This window comes from Scleropages formosus, chromosome 17 (genome assembly GCF_900964775.1).
Source record: "Scleropages formosus chromosome 17, fSclFor1.1, whole genome shotgun sequence".
Classification (NCBI taxonomy): Eukaryota; Metazoa; Chordata; class Actinopteri; order Osteoglossiformes; family Osteoglossidae; genus Scleropages; species Scleropages formosus.
The window spans coordinates 20,191,507-20,210,653 of record NC_041822.1 but is presented as its reverse complement, the minus strand read 5'-3'; the positions used below and the strand labels follow the sequence as shown (position 1 = coordinate 20,210,653).

The window sequence follows — 19,147 nt, the reverse complement described above, 5'->3', positions numbered from 1 at the left end:
TGACACCGATCACCTCTCGGCATTCCAGTTGAAATGACTCCTGTTATAACTGAGCGCAGAAACGACGAAACTGAAATAACAAGGAGGAATCAAAAGAAGCTGGACAAGATCAGACCTGTCTAGCGAGACACGACCCGCTCAGGCTGTTACCGCTAGAAAGACTAAAAATAACAGCGTGTGCGACGGACACTACTGGTGAAAGATGGACAGTCATCCTCTGCTTTTCTAGTAGCACACGCACCTACTGACATTAACCAATCGGATGCCAAAAGTCACCTGATTTTATTATTACCCTTTATTTAACTGACATTTGTTACAGTGTTACACCGGTATTTTTTCTGCAGTCACTTGCTCAGTTACACAGTACCGTATTCTTACCGCATCGATCCAGGGCAAAGGTCTTGATCAAGGGTACTAGAGCCGGAGGGGATTTGAACCTACAATGAGGACTGCAAGGCAGGATCCCTAATTGCTCCACAAGAGGTTGCTGCCAAAAAATTCATTTACTATAGTATAACATTAATTAAATATAAATTGAAAAAAAAAAATACTCCAACCTGAGGCAGAGGACAACTGCATTAAATATGTAGAAGTTGCTTTGGAGAAGCATGAGCAAAATTTTATATGTATAACAAGATAATTATATTACATAAACATTTTATTACATATATATTACATTGTATGTCATGCTTCTCCAAACATCTACATACAATTATTTACCCGTTTATATGGGTGGGTAACTTTATTGGCCCAATTTAGGGTAAGCCCCTTGCTCAACGGTACAACAGGTGGAGGTGGGATTTAAACCTGTGACCTTCAGGTGCAAAGGCAGCCACTCTAACCTCTACACTACCAGCTGTCCTGAGCTATTATATATGTTAAATATTATATACTGTATATTAAAGGAAATATGAGGTTTTGTGTGTTGTTTAAGTATATGCAAATGGTTGAGTCAGTGTTAGTTTTTTGTGCATGTGTGTGTGTGCATGTGCGTGTGTGTGTGTGTGTGTGTGGATGCCAGGCCCAAGAGGAGCTCTCACCGTTGTTGGTGTGTCGGACGCAGTCCTGGAACACTGCCAGCCACTTCTGCTGCTCCTTCTCCGTGGTGACGCAGAAGTAGTGGTGGCGGGCGTACGGGTGCCACAGCAGGATGGGGAACTGCGTCGCACACTTGAGGGGTGGGGCGCTGCCCGCCTTGGCCTTCACACCTGAACACAAGTGTGCACGGACACAGAGTTACACACAGATACGCACACAAAAACGCACACGGGCACCGGAGGGTCTGACGTGCAAACCGCAAGCCTATTCGTAAAATTATTTGCATGCAGTATTTATCACAGAGGGGGCGCGGCGGCGCAGCGGGTTTGGCCGGGTCTCGCTCTCTCGTGAGTAAGGGGTTCGAGTCCCGCTTGGGGTGCCTCACGACGGACCGGTGTTCTGTTCTGGGCGAGTCCCCTCCCCGCCCAGCCCTTCAGCCTGTGTTGCCGGGTTAGGCTCCAGCTCGTCGCGACCCCGCTTGGGCGAAGCGGTTTCAGCCAGTGTGTGTGCGCATGTGTGCATTTTTCACAGATGCTGTACAAGTTTACTGAATCACATGATTATAGTTACAGTCAGATACACACACCGCACATAAATAAAACAATAAATTACAATTCTTCAGTTAAACATTTAAGATTCAGTATGTGACTTACTATGATTTTTATACTTGCACCCATCCGAGCAACGATTGCAGACCTTGGCCGGAAAGTCCAGATGTGCATACGCTGGCGTGCGTGCACAAACACATGCGCATGCACGCATGCACGCATGCACGCACACCCTACTATGCACAGTGAATCATCTGCCCTCTCATGTTCCCTCATGACTCATCTATTCTCTTGCCTCATGGGGTTCTGGCCGGACCACAATGCCGGCCTGTACACCAGTAATCCTCTTCACACAACCATAAAGAACTGGTAGAACCGTCCCGTCTTCTCAGCAAGTTGCACAACAGCGAGGCGGACTAGCACATCATCCATAGTGCTGCCAGCCAGCCAGCCAGCCAGCAACTCCTCCTCCATTCCCCTGGAGAACATCCTCACTCACCGGGCAGCGTGGTCTCCAGGAGCTCCAGGTACTTCTCCAGAGAGCCCAGAACGCGGTACCCTGCCAGGCTGATGGCGCCCTTGGGATGCAGCCCCCTGTCGTAGGCCTGCAGGGCGAGCAGACGGGGATCGGTGGCACCGGGTCGTTTGAGGGATGCAGGAGTGGAAAAGGATCAGTTTCCCGAAGATACTTTCTCTATGGTAAATATTTACATGACAAGCATTTGGATAAGAAGTGGTTCATGTGCAGTGCTGTAACTGGGATGGATTAACAAAACAATTTATGGCTATTACAGCTGCCAAGGCATTCGCAGCATTAACGAAACAGAGGTGGGAGGTGAGCAGCAAGAAGATCCAGAGGATTCTCGAGCTTCATTCACCAGTTTGTTCTCGTAATAGCTGATGACGTAGGAGTCGGGGACGAAGAAGAAACGGTTCCTCCACTTCTTGTTCTCCTCCAGGTACTGGAACAGCATCCCAGAGAAGATGGACTTGTCTTCCAGGGGTGCCTGGAAGAGGGGAGAGGAGGTTGGTGAAATCTCACTGGGGAATGACTATGGATTGTGGTGGTGGATAATCTCTAGACCTCTGTAGTCTAATGAATAACAGTAGCTCTCCTCCTGGGATTTGAACCTATAACCCAACCATAGTGTAAGGATCTACTGCTGGAAAAGGATGCCCTCTCTGCTCTTTTTCACTGTAATATGTAATACACTCACCGGGCAGCAGGTGGTGTAGTGCTTAGAGCCACTGTCTGGCAAGAGAAGGATTAGGGTTTAAATCCCAGCCCCTGCTGTACCCTTGAACCAGGTACTTATCCTCAATTACTCTGGTAAAAATGACTCAGCTGTATAAACTGGTAAATCTCTAAGTAACAGCAAGTTCTAAGTAGAGAAAAGTATTACATAAATTAATGAAATAAATAAACATACACAGTAAAAAAAAAAAAAAAAAAAAAAGGTATTTGGACTGTTTCTAATGAAGGCATTTACAACATCCACTAACAAAGAAACAGATAAGATAAAGGCACTCATTTGGTATTTATTGCACTCTCCCTAAAAACCCTCGTGTGCACGTGTTCCCCCCCCCTCCAATAAAAAATTTACATGCTTTATGGGCCACCAACAGCAAAGAGTTCATAATGAAGAGAGACAGTTCTTTCTTTGTATCTCCAAACCGTGGCAACGAAGAGTATTTAGACAACTGGCCAGTCATCACATTCGCTAGTTGCTGCTAAGGCCAACATTTCACCCATTTAAAAAGCAGAGTTCATTCTGGGATTTGACCTCAGAACATGCTGGTCAAGAATCCAGTTTTTCCACAGCATTGTTCACTTTTCTGGTACGCCTACAATGTTGGACATATTTATAGACTATAATATTTTTAGGAGGTGTTCTTATATATCTTTGAACGCTCCACTGAACCCAAGCTGACAAGTTCGCATGGTTTTCATGATATTGGTGGGTAGGGATGCTACAGAAAGTATGAGATTGTTGCCTTCTTGCGCTTGCATCTTTGAGCTGTGGGAGGAAACCCACGAGCATGGTGAGAACGTGCAAACTCTGGTTTCGAACCCAGACCCGAAGCCACAGCTCAGCGGCCGTGAGGCACCGCCGCTACTCTCTGTGCCACCGCTCCGCCACCTTTATTTCTTTATTGGAGCAAAAAGAGAGAATTACTTTTCTGTAGGGTACAAGAGCAGGATTGCTCTGAGGATATGAACCAGTAACCTTCTGGTTACAAGCGCACGCCCTTACACACCACTCTGTCACCCTTCTGCCCCAGTGCGTTGCAAAGGGAGGGAATGGGCAGAGGTGAAGATGGTAGGATGAGAGTGGGTCGCGACCCTTACCTTGCGGTGTAGGAGCTGTGACTGGGGACTGATGTTTCCCTCGATTTCGAAGCGGACGCTGTTGAAGAGGGCGACGGGATACTGCTGTTCGTAGAGCCGCCCGAACTCCCCCATGACCTGGCCTGTCCGTGCTGGGAGAAGAGGAGGAGGAGACCGGTCAGCTGTGCAGACCAAACAACCATCCGCAAGAGTGCGCTTTAGCAGCCACCCCCCCACACTCTAGTTTCACTGCAACTTTCTACACCAGAGCAGCAGCACTGGGAGGTCATGAGATACGTTTCCATGGAGACCCAACTAGCCCATTAATGAAGATCCTAAGTTCACGTAGACCAGGATTAGCCGTCACACACAGCCATCGCCATCGCGGAACGGAGCGTCGCGAGACAGAGAGGAGTCCCAGAGGGAATCATGGGAATCATGGGAATCCAGGGCATGTAGTTAAGGCTGAGAGTCCAGGAACCGCTCGTTTGTTTGTTTTCCCTCCCGTCTCCTGATTTGGACTGCGGTGCAGTAAATGTAGCGTGTAAGGAATGGTCTGCTGGTGCGGGGGGGGGGCCGAGGAGGCAGTGCTCGTTTTGGCGGGGGTGACCAAGAATTAAGAGACGGGGGAGCGTCTCTCCCTCGCTAATTCCAAACATCTGGGGTTTCCAAACTGGGAAGAAGATGGTGATCACACGCCCCCCTTCCCCTCCTGCTCAGCAAGGCCAGGGCTCACAGTGGAGGGGGGAGTCTGGAATTGCCTTGGCGAGACTCCCTGCCTAGGCCCAGCAACCAATCAGAAACTGCCCTGACAGTAGCTAAATAAAATGATATATTGAAAATCTGCATTGACACATTTGTCATAAAGGGCACAGCACTAATACTGGTATTACAGTAATTTACAATAATTTACCCGTACCCATCTTAACCCTCAGTTTGCACTTGGATTTCGGTTCAGTTTTCGAACCTCCTTTCTGCTCTCTGAAATCACGTTATTTATTAATCTATTTATTTTATTGGCACGTAACCATCACAGCGGAATTGCGACGCAACCGCAGGTTAACGCAGTACAGGAGGCTTCTATTACCCAACACACTGAATTATTATTTTTCCCCGTCACAGAAGCCACACATCTGAAGTATTTATGAAAAGGTGTTTATTATAAGGCAGTGATCTATAATTAACCGTGGACAAAAAAAATCTATTTCAGTATCGCCTCTTACGCAATTATGTTAATATGCCCAAACACTACAGCTTCTTAAGGTGATAGTCACCATAATTACACCTTCTCATAATACTTCGACATACACAGGCGGTGACAGATGTTTGAGCAATTTTGGCAGGGGAGAAATGTTTACAGTATTTTCATTCTAAGTAAATAACAAATCTGCTTTGACAGAGAGTGGGCAGGTAACACTACACAGAGTTCATCGGAAGTCGCTTTGGAGAAAAGCGTCTCCTAAATAAATAAATGTAAATGCGACTGCTTACTTTGGTAAAGCCATGAGGCTCACCTTCTTGGCTGTCACTTCTTGAGAACGAAGGAGGATGGGATGGAGGTGTAAGCGTTCACCCGAATACCCAATGGGGGGTAGGAGCAGCGATAACCCCTTGTCCCTCGTGCCGTGACCCTGACCTCAGACAGCCAGGTGGAAAAACACCCAGCAACTTTACTGATCACATGTGCTGTTATTGATATTAAATAACAAACATGGGACAGCTGGTAGTGTAGTGGTTAGAGCTGCTGCTTTTGGACCCAAAGGTCGCAGGGTCAATCCCCAGCTCCGGCTGTAGTACCCTTGAGCAAGGTACTTACCCTAAATTGCTCCGGTGAAATTACCCAGCTGTATAAATGGGTAAATAACTAAGTGCCTTAAAAGTGTAAGTCGCTTTGGAGAAAAGCATCAGCTCAATGAATACATGTTCATCAGCTCGAAAAAAAATTAAAAACCACCCTACCCTATTTGCAGTTCATTCCCTGGGTTTATAACCTAAAAACGTAACGGCATGGTGGGAAGAGCAGCGATTAGTGAAGGACGAGTCTCAGTGAAGGCAGTGTCTGTGTCCCTGTGTACATAGTGACTCACAGTATCTTAAACAAACATCCTGGCAGAGAAAGGAGGGGCCTCGCGCCGCGCTCCGGCAACAAGTCTCCCGAAAGCGCGCGCGCGCGCGCACACACACACACACACACACACACACACACACACACACACACACACACACACAGTTCATCTGATAACACGCTGAGCAAAAAGCACAAAAGTGTCAGTTTAAACTTCTGGAGAAAGAAAGGCCTTTGTGAAACCTAGCCATTAACTGCTGCCTGGAGGGGGCAAAACGAAAGTCACAAGAGCTGCTGCGAGAACAAAAGCTGGAAGCCGCGATGGAGAACCAGATGCCAAGACAGGGAGAACGTGGGATGTTGCTATTTATAAAGGGTCTTATTCTTATGGGGCATCAAGAAATAGGAAAGTGGGGTGGGGAGCACCAGGGAGAAAGAAAGGGCGGTAAAATTTGGAAGTGTGAGAAACTGAGGGCTCCGGTTTGGGAAGTTTATCGAGTCCAGGAGAGAGAGCGAGCGAGCGAGCGAGGCGGAGAGAGAGGGCGGGCACTGACCCAACAGTGAATCACCAACTGACTCGGCTCCGTGTGATCTGGGTACTGACTCTATCCCCTCCCACCTCTGCCCTCCCCTCTCACACACAGCACTGCATAAACCTGCATCATCAACATCATGAGATCTGAACCCTTCACAATGAGCTCTTCTGTGCAGGCGTATCTAACAGGCTTCACCCCAGATGGGAGGTCCGTCTCGTACAAGTTAGCGCAATTCCCAAACCGAGCCAAACTGTCACAAGAACGGTCTTTCTATTACACAACATAACACTGCTGAGTCTGCTGATCTCTCCTTACACTGTACACTGGTGATAACAATAGAAACTGACAAGTTTGGGTTACTTTAGCACTAAAAGCCCTAGGACGTTACAGGTCAAGCATACTTCTTGGAACTTGCCAGTAGTTGAGTCTATTTGGGGTTAACCACACCTTTCTTGTCAAGGCAACGCTTCTCAGTGTCTGGGCTGCACTTGAAACACAGTCCTCTTTGGATCGACAGTAAACACGAGCTGGTATTCTGGAAAAACACACGTGGGAACGCAGATGTGAATACTTGACAACGTTTATGACCCCACTTTCCTGGAAATAAGCCAACGTCACACACATTCATCGCACAAAGTCTGGGAAGATCTTCTTGAGTATTAGGGGGGTGCGGTGGCACAGCAGGTTTGGACAGGTTCTTGCTCTCTGGTGGGTCAGGGGTTCGAATCCCGTGTGGGGTTCCTTGTGACGGACTGGCGTCCCATCCTGGGTGCGTCCCTTCCCCCTCCAGCCTTACGTCCTGTGTTGCTGGGTTATGCTCCAGCTCACCGTGACCCCACTTCAGACCAATGGCTTCACCCAGTGTGCGCTTGAGTTTTTCCATGACAACAGCACCAACTTTGACAAAAAAAAAGAGGAAAAAAAAAAAAAAGAAAAAATGGATTAGGTCGCGGTTAAGTTAAGTGGATGAAGTGTCAGTGAAGACTATTGGATATACAGTAAGTGTGATCATATATACTTGCTGATTGAGACTTGATCTTCCCATCGCATTCCTACCCATGTTCACCTCTTACTTCTCCCATTCCTCAAGCAAAAACCGTGGTGTTACTGCCTTTCATGACACTGAATGAGTCATTGCTTTCAACTTTACCCACCAATTCGTCATCAAAATTTCTTAAGCCTGACTTTCCCCAAGTCCTTTCCCACAGAAGTCTACAGAGAGATACCGCTGCCCATCAAGACAAGGGGATCCACCTCTCGATGCCTTCTTAACACACATCTCCGTTACTCAGCCACCCCTACGAACAACCTGCCTAACTGGAGCATTTGTACCGTCTCTTGCACTCGTAGTGTATCCCACTGTTGCTTGATGTCTAAAACCACTTTGTGGTCTCCTTCTTCATTCATCACCGCCCAAGCTCGCTTTCTATTCCGTAGCATTCCCCCCAAAATCTCATCAAAGCTACCTCAACTTTTCCGATCTACAATGCTGTAGACCATTCATTTTTAAAATATTTCTAATTCAGCTCATGTTAGAGCTGTCACTTTCAACTCCTAAGAGCCATGCTTGTTCTGGGTTCCAACCGCTCCTTCTGTCGAACCTTGAACAAGGTACTTACCCTGTTCTAATAAAAAGGACTCAGTCATTTGTGTGGTAAATAACTATAAGAAGCTTAGAATGCAACCCTAAAAGCATACGTTGGTCTGGAAAAATGTATCACCAAAGGTAAATATTTATCTTACTTGAGAAGAATTATATCAACATCAATGTTCTTTTGACTTGGACCATTATGCTGCTTCACCCTCGCCTTTGGAACTAATATTTACTCTATTACAAACTCAACTAATTTCTGACCATTCTTACTGTTTCATAGATGAATAACCTCCTGTAAACCACAGAGCTCCAAAACTACCAATCCTCTTTCCTTCGAGTTATTTCCCCAATGACCCTATAATATTGTGTGCAAGTACTTTTTCTTCACACAATGGCTTTCATGGTCGCACTGTACTACTTCAAGGCTCTACTTAGTACATAAACCACCCCTTTTCAAATTAACGTTAGAGGGTCTATCATCACGTCGCTTTGTACTATTGCATTTCATTCCTTCCTTTCACTCTTCTGATTCACGTCTCTCCTCTCTCATTTCATCATTTCTGGCAGACGTCTTTACCTGGGTAATTCTCCAAAACATAAACCACAAACCCTCCAAGACTTAGCTCATAAGAATGAGCCACGGCAGCTTCGCTTTTCTTCCATCAAGGGGTGCTTTTCCGAACAAAAAAGTAACTTTCCTAAACTGTAACAGTCTCTTTGTTCATTTCCCAATAATGCAGGCAAATATTCATATTATGAAGTCCTAATAAGCTCAGATATCTGGTCAAAACCCTAGTCATATCTGTATGTACCTGAGGACCAGGATTACTGCCTGGGCAGTCAGAAGAATCAAGAACATCCAAAAATCAGCCGCTTGCCTGGTTTTGACTTTTGCAACATTTACATCTACCCTCTTTCTACCTCCTCCTTCTGGCTGGCAGCCAGAGCCAAAAAAAAGTTTAAAAAAAATCCAAGGCCCTGGTTTTGCCTTAAAAAGATCTGTAATATCACAAGAATGTCCATGGGCTGGTAAACACCAAGCAGACCAACTCAAGCAGGACTCAGTTAGTGCACAGTGGTCCCAATGGCCCTGATGTTCCACAGGTACCTTCTTCCTGACCATAGTTTTCCAACAGAGGAATGGGTGTCCTGTGGTTCAACTGTAGCTTAAAAGCTCCTCTTTAAAGAGCATATTTGTGCCTCTGAATCCTGACAGACAATACTGCTCAATGGTAAAAGCTCCAATAGGACATACAAAGTGTCTCATTAACAGAAGAATTATGTTAAAGTGGATAAATGAGGATACTGCCTGCTGTTATCTGAATTTTTACCACATCGCTGATGCAATTTGGTGGTTTTTTTCCCCAAAGCTGCAATACGTAAACAACAGAATAGTACGTTATATGAAAAATGTGGTACTTGATTAGTGTAGGGCTGAAAGACCCCAAACAGAAGGAACTGCCAGTAGTTATGGTTTTATTTATATATTACTAAAAGAAGTCTGTTCCCCTGCAGAAGTTATTTCAGCTGCAGTCTGTGAATAAACTATAATGGACCAGTGATGACAATGATGCCAGAAAAAAAAAAAAAAAACATGGGGGAAGTGATGCTGAACAAATCCTACAGGCACTGAATGTGTGTGAGGTTTATGGTGACGAGAGACAAAGTGTTACAGAAGGACGCTTCGGGGAAAGGGCGAGTTTACTCTTGTGCCGCCGACCATGAACGGTCACCCCATTGGTGTGGCCCTGGGCAAGATGCCAGAGAAATGGGGGGCGGGGGGGGCAGGGGTTGTACCATGCTACTTCTTCTCTTAGTCATCGGGAGTGGTTAAGGCATTAGCGCCACAGAATTAGATAAGCCAGCTTGGCGAGAAAGTAAGACACCTGAGCAACCGGTCAAAGCTTTTGGAAGGGGGGGAGAAATCCAAGCAGAAAGGATAATATGGAGAGAGGGGGAGATGGAGAACACACCTCAAAACGAGGGATCAGTAACCCAGCAGGTGTGGTAAAGCAGCTCCTGCCAATCGCTGGTAGCATGGAGGGGGTAGGTAACATGTGAGCAATTACTGAGAAAAGAAGTTTAACAAAAGGTACAGCTGTACTCTCACATTATGACCTACTAAGAAAGAAAAAAGGAAAAAAAAAAAAAAGATGCTCTTGTCTTCTAGGTTCTATATTGATTTTAAGGACCGTGTCTAAAACAACAACCTTGCAGCAAAAAAAAAAAAAATAATGAATGCTTGCAATAATTTAATTTATTTTTATCTAAAGATGACAAACTAACCACAAAATGTATATTGAGAAATATATATAGTGGTGCAGAATGACCACTGTATCTCTTTCTCCATATATATTGATTGTGTCGCATGCGACATTTTGAAGTTGTTCTGTTAATAATTGTTCCAGCTATATAAACTAGCAGAAACATTGTAAGTGGCTTTAGAGAAAGGTGCCAGTTAAATGAATAAAACATAAATATGACACTGAGGACAATATAAGATCAGTTGAACATCATAAGTTGATGCAAAAATTCATTGTTAAATTCTCTTACAATTAAATTGTAAATATTGAATTTTTCTTACCGTGTTTTTACTTTTATTTTACATTTAAATTAGCTTTTAAAAGATAGACAGACATCAAGAAATACCATTAGTGATGTCGTTAACTAAAGAATAAAAAGAATTAAGTTCTCCTGAGAGGCTTAAAAGGTTCCTTATCCACTTGGGCTCGAGCGCAAGGCAGTAACTTTGAGGAGCTGCAGCTCATCTTTAAAACATGTCTGGACAAAACGCTGCAATCCTGAGCAAGAGGGAGAGAGAAGAAAGAAAACAGGGCGCACACCGCGAGGTCCGAGCGCTCCTCTCCCGGGGTAAGAGACGGAGAACGGAGCGCGAGAAGCCGAAAGGCCGGGGTGCGAGGCGCCGAGAGCGCGCTTGGTCGGGACGCTCGAGTCAACGGACAGGACCCGGGCGATGTGCGGCTCAAACACGGCGGAGCGGGCAGTCTTCAAGGCCGTCCACGCTTATTAGCAGTGACAAAAGCTCTGCTGAACTGAAACAAACCCCACTAACATAACTCGGTAACAATTACGAGAAATGGCCGGGTGCTGGAAGAACAAACGGTGCTGCACTTGGGTTAAGACCCGGGACTCCGACCGAACCCAATCTGACGCCGATTGCCAAGGGAATGGGATGCCGCTTGGGTTCGAGGAACATAGAGATCATCTGTCTGGGGGAAATGTCTTGGAGTAAAAGGGATACCACCAGGGTAAGAGTTCAATTCATTGGGCAACAAAAATCTTTTATTTCCTCACTCACATGTTGTGGTTAAGAATAGATCAGGCACAAGTTCTCACACACACACACACACACACACACACACACACACACACCTACCTACAACCGCCTGTCCGGAGCAGGGACGCTGCTAACCAAAGCCTAACCTAGCAACACAGGGAGCAGGACTGGGGGGGGGGGGGCACACCCAGGACGGGACGCCAGTCTGTCACAAGGCACCCCAAGCAGGACTCGAACCCCAGACCCACCACACATTAGGATCTGTTGTGCCGCTGTGCCTCTGCGCCCCCCCAGCACAAGTTTAGATGAGCTCAAAAATAACATAACATCTTCACAACTCAACACCACTGAAGGTCAGAAAAGCAGCATAGTGCCTCCTAGTCGGGCGACATCCTATAATTGTCCCTTATCATAATGCACAATACAGCACCACGGCGTTCCAAGGGGAGTGCAGATGAATTTACTCAGAAGGCAGTTTTTGATGCAGCCACAAAATTGCCAGCTCATGAGGTAGAACGTGATTAGTGTGTGTTTACGTAATTAAGCGTGTGTGCGATTATCAGCTCCGTCACCCTGCCGCTAACTGATGCGCGCCTTGTTTTGACGCTGTTTGTTTGCCTGCTTTCAGTTCTGCCGTCATCGCTTCCTGCCCTAATTGCTGCGGGCGCCTCGGAGCTGCTGACTGCACACACTCTGCGATGGGGAACACGACCCCTCGGTGGCTCTGGAAATGACTAAGGTCCCTGCTGAACGGCTGCACACCCACTGGAGCGGGGGGGTGGGGGGGGGGGGGGGGCACACATCCCCTGTCACATAATCGTTTAATGTAGAAATGATTTCTCGCAACAGCTATTTATCACGATGACGACTGCGTTCTTAAAGAAGATGAAGGCAATGAGGAAGAGGATGCATATGAGGTGGCACTACCTGTCTGAGGCAAATCAGTAATGCAGTAATGTAAGAAGAAAAAAAATCTAAACACTCACTAGAACACCATTATTTTTTAATTATTATTATCATGTCATCAGACAGTTATTAAGCATTATTTTTCTAACATCTTTGTCCAGAAGAGATTTGCAATGTGGTTTGTTTACTAAGCTACTTACACTGATTTACCATTTACTCAGTTGAGTAGTTTTTATTGGACCAATTGAGCTTAAATACTCTGTAGGAGCAGAGTTTCGAACCTTGGTCCTTCAGTTGCAAGGTGACTGGTTAGAGCAGTTATTAACAGCGGACAATACTAAAAATAAGACAGAAGCAATAAAAAAAAATTACAATCTGGGCTTTGACGCTCATCCTGTACAGAGGTTTCTCTCATAAAACTCTAGACAAACTTCTGGAACTGTATCACATGGCTTGTGTCATGTTCATTTTATTGCACTTTTTCGCCCCCTCCTTTCTCCTCGATTAAAACAAATTCCATATATCTCAATATATCTCATTCAACAAATTAAATAGCGGAAAATATATACAGGGGTGGCACGCAGTGTACTGCTTAGAGTTAATGCCTTGCACTTGTAGTACCTGGGTTTAAATCCTAATCCTTCCGTTGTACTCGAGCAAGGTACTCTCCTTGACTTTTACACACACACACACACACACACACACACACACACACACACACACTTGCTGAAACCGCTTTTCCCAAGCGGGGTTGCGGTGAGCCGGAGCCTAACCTGGCAACACAGGGCGGAAGGCTGGAGGGGGAGGGGACGCACCCAGGACGGGACGTCAGTCCATCGCAAGGCACCTCAAACGGGACTTGAACCCCAGACCCACCAGAAGGCAGGACCCGGTCAAATCCACTGCGCCACCATGCCCCCCTTCCTTGAATTACTCCAGTAAAAATTCCTCAAATATATAAATGGGTGAATCATAGTAAGTAGCTTAACAGTGTAAGTAAGTCACATAGGAGGTGCAGCTCAGTGAATAAGAAATTAAATAACGGAATAATTAATAGAAAACAACATGGATGGACTCTTGGAAAGCACCTCAGCACAGGTTTAACTGGTACCTGACTGGCTAATGCCTTTTTAATAGGTTGTATTAAAAGTCACATGTTGAGATGGACATGGACTTAGAAGATAAAACCTACTTTCTGCACATCTTATGCTCCTTAGAGATGGTTTGTGCTCAAGAAATAATCCCAATGGGCCTGGATTTGAACCATGAAAATGTCCAGCTCAATAACCTCAACATACAAGGTCTGGGACTCTACAGGGTGGATGAAAATCCCCAAATGTTTCTCTTAGGAGGGGTTGAGACCAAAGATTTTCCAGACTTTGCTAACAAAAATACTCCACGCCACACAAGGCCCGGTGGAGGCAGTGTCTCCTGACTGAGCAGATCATAAGGCGAATGTGGTCTGGTGCCAAAGGCGGGTGCCACCCCTCTAATCCAAACTTAAATCTGCGGGAAATGTACTCCCAGGAAACCAAACAGTTTGGCTGTCAAAAGGCAGCTATTCGCCTCCCGTGATCTGCTGCGTCATCAGAACAAAACCCAGGGACGTGATCAGTCTGCCTCTGATGTTGCTTGTAAATGTTGTGAAGAACAACTCTCACCAAAAAAGGAACACCTGGTCAAGAAGCTTACTTGAGCCTTAATGCACCATGATCCTGTTTTTAGAACCAAGACGCGATCTTGACGCACCCGTTGACAGTCAACGAGACAGATGAACGTTATCGGGCGTGTTATTCATTTCCAACAGCTGGGAGTCATACGGTGTAAAGAGCTGAAATTGAGCCAGCGCAGAATATCAAAGAGAAGCATCTAGTGATTTCCACCGACACGACAAATCAGCACATCAGTTTACAGTCTAGTGACTTTGGAAACCTCTAATAAAGGATAACAATTATTGCTTAATATAGTACAAATAACTTCATAGGGAGCAGCTCAAGGTGATAAAAAAAAAAAAAGCACCAAACCCAGCAACTGCAACTGAATTAGGATGAGGTGAACCTTCTAAATAACCTTGAGACTTCAGTCAAGAAAAGGAGTCTATAAAAAACTGAGCAACTAGACTCTCGGGGTCACAATGAATATGGACACATGAGTCTCAATGATGACATCTTAGGTTTAATAAGGGAGCCTTGAGGGCTAAAAGTTGTGTTGGGGTGGAGATCTTGCCACCAGGGATCTCACACAGGGAGGGTGCTGGAGAACATTGGGCGTTTCACAATGAGGGAACCAACCCACATATCTGCCACACAGACCCACTCTTTCAAGTGCCCCGCCTTGCCCCTCCACTTGGCCCGAAAAGACCCCAGTCTCCGCTTCAGGGCAAACACTGCAGAATGGAATTTCCTGCACTCCAGTCTCCAACTCCAGGACCTGAGACCACCCCGGCAGTGAGAAAACACTGCTTCCAAACCCTCTTGTAGATAACTTGTGTGGTGTGTGTATGCGCGAGTGTTTACGTTTTCCATTGTGCGTTCCCTTTCCCTCCCGTGTATTCCTGAGGATTTAAGACACCGATTAAGGGCATAACCAACAAAACAATGCCCTTCTCTGAACATAGTCCACCATAAAGTCATTAGACTGTATTCTCTCTTCAATATATGTTCCACGATAGGCATGCGCAAGACAATAAGCAGAACCCAAAGCAGGATCCGATGGCACTCTCCATTCCATTCTCACATCAGCTCATTCCAGAGGCTTCCAGGAAGTCGCGACGTAGGACGAGCAGCCTTGGACAGCAGCCAAGACCAGGGAATCCCACGCTGTGGCCCGTAGATTAACCTAAGGGAGCTCCATTCAACAGGAAAGAGGCAGAGGAGGGAAAGGCAACTGAACTACCAACCAAAACCGTGACGGCCCAGCTCGGCACGGCTCACTTTTCCCCATAGCGATAAGTTCACATGTTTGAGATGGGTGCCAGGAATGAGCAACAAGATCCGCACACTTGGGTGCCAGAAAAAAAGTGGTTCCTGCACATGCAACTGGAGGAACTTCTTTAAAGCCAGACTCCAGAGGAGATCTTTGAAATAGACATGGTTGCAGGAAGCCATAAAGATGGGCATCTGGCAACCTGCAAAAAAAAATGGTGAATGTACAGACTTCCAGCCAGAGGAAATGGTAGAAACCCATGGCTGGTTCCAGCTGGAAAAGCACGTGCCTGGACCCCCCCCCCCCCTTCCCCAAAAGCCCTTTCTGGAGCTCCTGTGAGCAGTCATGGCGTCTGGTTTCACAGAGACGGAGCGGACACACGTCTCTCACAGCATTCCTGGCATTCCAAGGTTAAAGCACTCCACCGAGCTGGCCGGCGGGAGCAGGGGGAATGTTGGGTATGCCGGAGACTGACCCATGGGGCCTGGCCCCCCCACAGCACCGCTGGACTTGCTGTACCTGTGTTGCAAACAAGTTCTTGACGGTCAGCCGGGGGTGCAAGGACCCCCAGGTGGCCCCAAGGTCAGTGCGATGCGATGTGATTTCTGCTGGAATGTGACCTGTGGGAATGTCGTTGTGGTCACACTGACATCTTACACCGAGACTAAAGCTTGGAGCAGCAGCTGAGAACCACTGACCTACTATACATTTTACCGTACATTAATCACCAGACAGTACGGACTGGCGTAGCTTTGGATGTGTGTTTCAATCTGGGTTCGAGTGAAATCAGAGTCTCGCACCGTATGTTTCCAGGATAGACTCTAGGTCACTGTGACCCTGTACAAAACAAGCAGTTATTGACAAGGCATACCACTTTAAAAAAAAAAAAAAGCCTAATGCAAAGAAAGCTGGATTTTTTTTTTTTTAACGATTAATTTTTACACACTGTGCTCGGGTTAATAAAGCAAGCGACACATCGCGTTACACACGTGACATCTCAACGGTGCAGCGATGAGTGACAAAGGAAGTGAGATCATGTAGAGCTCGGGCCGATTGGGAAGTGGTCCGCTTGTGGTTCCTCCCAAATAAGGCGCACGGTTACACTTTACTGTAGAAATATGATCATAAAGAAAAAAAGTTAACATCCTGGAAACAAGACCCCCACCACTGCAGCCACAGCAAAACTCACCGCCGCTACAACTTAAAGCACACCATTAACAAGGGATCAGAGGCAATGTCTTGCTCGGCTTTTGAGGGATGGAAATTAATTCCATTTTTTGAAGGAAGTTGGGCGGCTATTTATAGGAGTCATAAAAAGGAACAGAAAAAAAAAATCTTACACTAAGCTCTGGCGTCAGTTCAGTGATACACTGTCACAGCATGCATTTCTTAAGGATAAGGACGACTCCCTTCTAGAGTCTTCAAGACCTCAGACTTCATCCTAACCAACATCTCTCTTTTTCATAAATAAATAAAACAAAAAGGTTAATAAAACAAAAGACAGAATCAACACGTCGAGGGAATGCAAATACAAGTACATTCAAGTAAATGGAGAACGAGGGCAAAAGGTGACAACGTGTAGCAGGGGAGGTCATGCAGCACTATCTAAACTCTAAAAGGATGACCAGGTCTTCCAGGAGTCATAATGAATTACGATGGAGGTCAAATGTTAACTTTTCAAGTGGAAGCAAGTCAGACACCTGAGCGAAACATATACTTGTGAAGGGAGCTTCTGGTGTGGACCACTGTCTCAGGAACAGGAGCTCTGTGTGGTCTCTCAAAACTGGTGGACACTTCATTCTAATGGCCAGGACCAGTCTGGACCAGTCCTTCCACGGTGCCCCTCCACGCCCCTCTCTCGTGTCCCAGCAGTTCCTCCGCCTCCACCGACAAAGCCCCTCGAACATGTCCTCACAAGCAGACCCGTATGTTCACCAGTCCCCCACCACCTCACGCCCACCAACCCTGCCACAAATACACCTCCACAGACCTTCATAACCACCTGTGAAGAACCACCACTTCTCATCAGCAATGTTTTGGCTGTTTTCACTCCTTCCCAGCACTGTGCACTTGGCGGGGAGAAGACCAGAGCCAACACCTCCCGCTACTTCATAACTTACAATTTTCATTTTTGGCACCAGATAAAATGGGCGTACATCCTGGAAGAAGCACTGAGAACCATGTGGCCCTCTGAATTTACTCCCCAGTTAAACAAAACAACAATCACGGGTACGTGAGGCAAATAAGAAGGTGCAGATGGTGAAAAGTAGGGCTGGAGGACATGCACCTTATGGTACTGGGGGGAAAACGTGTAATTTGCAGGTAGAGGTTTCCACCAGAAGAACCAGAAATTACGAGTGCCACGTAGAGCAAAGATGGTCACCTCAACTTACAGAAAACACAACGTCTCCTACCCCAAGGGGACTCAAACACAGTCCAGAAGGTTAAATATTCGACATGGGGGAAGGACTTAAGGGTCCCTATACTGAGCACTGAAGGGAGCCCATCACACCAGACTGGCTTCTTCTGGAGATGTTGGGTCTAGCAAAGAACGGGGTCTCGCAGGGAGATGGGACAAGTGTTGGGATCTTCTGTATGAGTTTGTGAGGAAGGTGGAAGGTCCACCTGGGAAGGAAAGTCTCCGACCTGGAAGGAGCGACTCACCTGTGATCATCTCCCGCTTCCCTTCATCCAGGTGCGAAGAAACCACGTTCCCCATGGTGAAAACGAGCAGCTGAGGACGATCCTTTTGGGTCCCGGAATCCAACAAACGCGACTTGGAATAAAAAACAAAAAAAATAAATAAATATACGCGGTGAAGGAAAACGAAGGTGAACGAAGTTCTTCTTCTTGTGCGCGATCCTGAGCGCCACAGTAACTAAGTCGCGCGTCGGACGGGCTTTTCGATCGAGGTTTTTTTTTTTCCTCTCCAAAAATGTAATTAAGGCTTTTTTTTTTTAATAAGAAAAAAAGGATCGGATCAGGTAGAGTTAGTTTTTCCTTTTTCTTTTCTCCTCCTTCTTCTTCTTCTTTCAGGAAAAAAATGGGCTGTGGCTGAAGGAGCGAGCGAGCAAACAGACAGAGTGCTGTTGTTCACACAGAAACACACTCCGGCGCTCGGAGAGAAACTGACACACCCTCGCAGGACCGCGGTCCGAGGCGTGTTCGAGTTCGAGGTGTGGCCATCGGGGCGCCAGGAAACGCTCGGAAAACGCTCAGAAAACGGTCGGAAAACACCCGCACAACCTTCATAAACGGCACCAGTGACGTTTCGTACATTTACACCGCAACACCTGGACTCGATGTGCCTTTTCAGCCGGACAGCAACTTCAACAAATGCTAACTTTCACAAGTCCTTAAGGGATGATAAATAACATTTTACTCCACATAATAACACACCAAAATGATGCATATTAAGAAATGTTACAGTGAAACAGCCTGTTATTATTGATATTTTCATATGCATTAATGTTTTTTTTTTTTTTTCCTCTCCCACACTTACTGAGAATGCGTTAAAATGCACAGTGAAATGTGAAGTCTATGGATATTTAGGGAAAAAATATACTGTAAATATCAGTTTATTAGGTGTATGACAAAATAAGATTCATTCCAGCAAATCGCATTTGATGTACAGTGAAAATTACAAACTGAAGTCACTTTTCAAAATCTGTTGGACATTGATACGTTTGTAGTAATAGAATAAGCGTATAAATCTGAGTATTTTTCTAATAAAGTGCATGCATGTATACTGAGGTTACCACATGTACCACACTCTTACCCTGCAGGATAACCTGGCTGTATCAGGTATCTGTGGTAAATACTGTGCCGCACCAAGCCACCATTGCTCATATTAGTTACTTAATTTTATAAGAAGGGAACAACTCGGGAAAGAGTAAACATGTCATTTT

General features: G+C 46.0%; 1 protein-coding gene across 1 annotated transcript in view; it reads right to left on the bottom strand.

Moving 5' to 3' along the window:
- The window catches only part of LOC108938093 (niban-like protein 1), a 37,385-nt gene extending 18,284 nt beyond the window's left edge, over positions 1 to 19,101 (bottom strand). Inside the window, exons 1-6 of the mRNA XM_018758409.2 lie at positions 19,018 to 19,101; positions 17,904 to 18,015; positions 3,937 to 4,067; positions 2,465 to 2,593; positions 2,086 to 2,191; positions 1,041 to 1,208 (exon numbers count right to left, since the gene is read on the bottom strand). Coding sequence (XP_018613925.2) covers positions 1,041 to 1,208; positions 2,086 to 2,191; positions 2,465 to 2,593; positions 3,937 to 4,067; positions 17,904 to 17,958 — 589 coding nt within the window. The 5' untranslated portion in view covers positions 17,959 to 18,015; positions 19,018 to 19,101. The remainder of the gene's footprint in view (positions 1 to 1,040; positions 1,209 to 2,085; positions 2,192 to 2,464; positions 2,594 to 3,936; positions 4,068 to 17,903; positions 18,016 to 19,017) is intronic.
- Between the last annotated feature and the right edge of the window lie 46 nt (positions 19,102 to 19,147).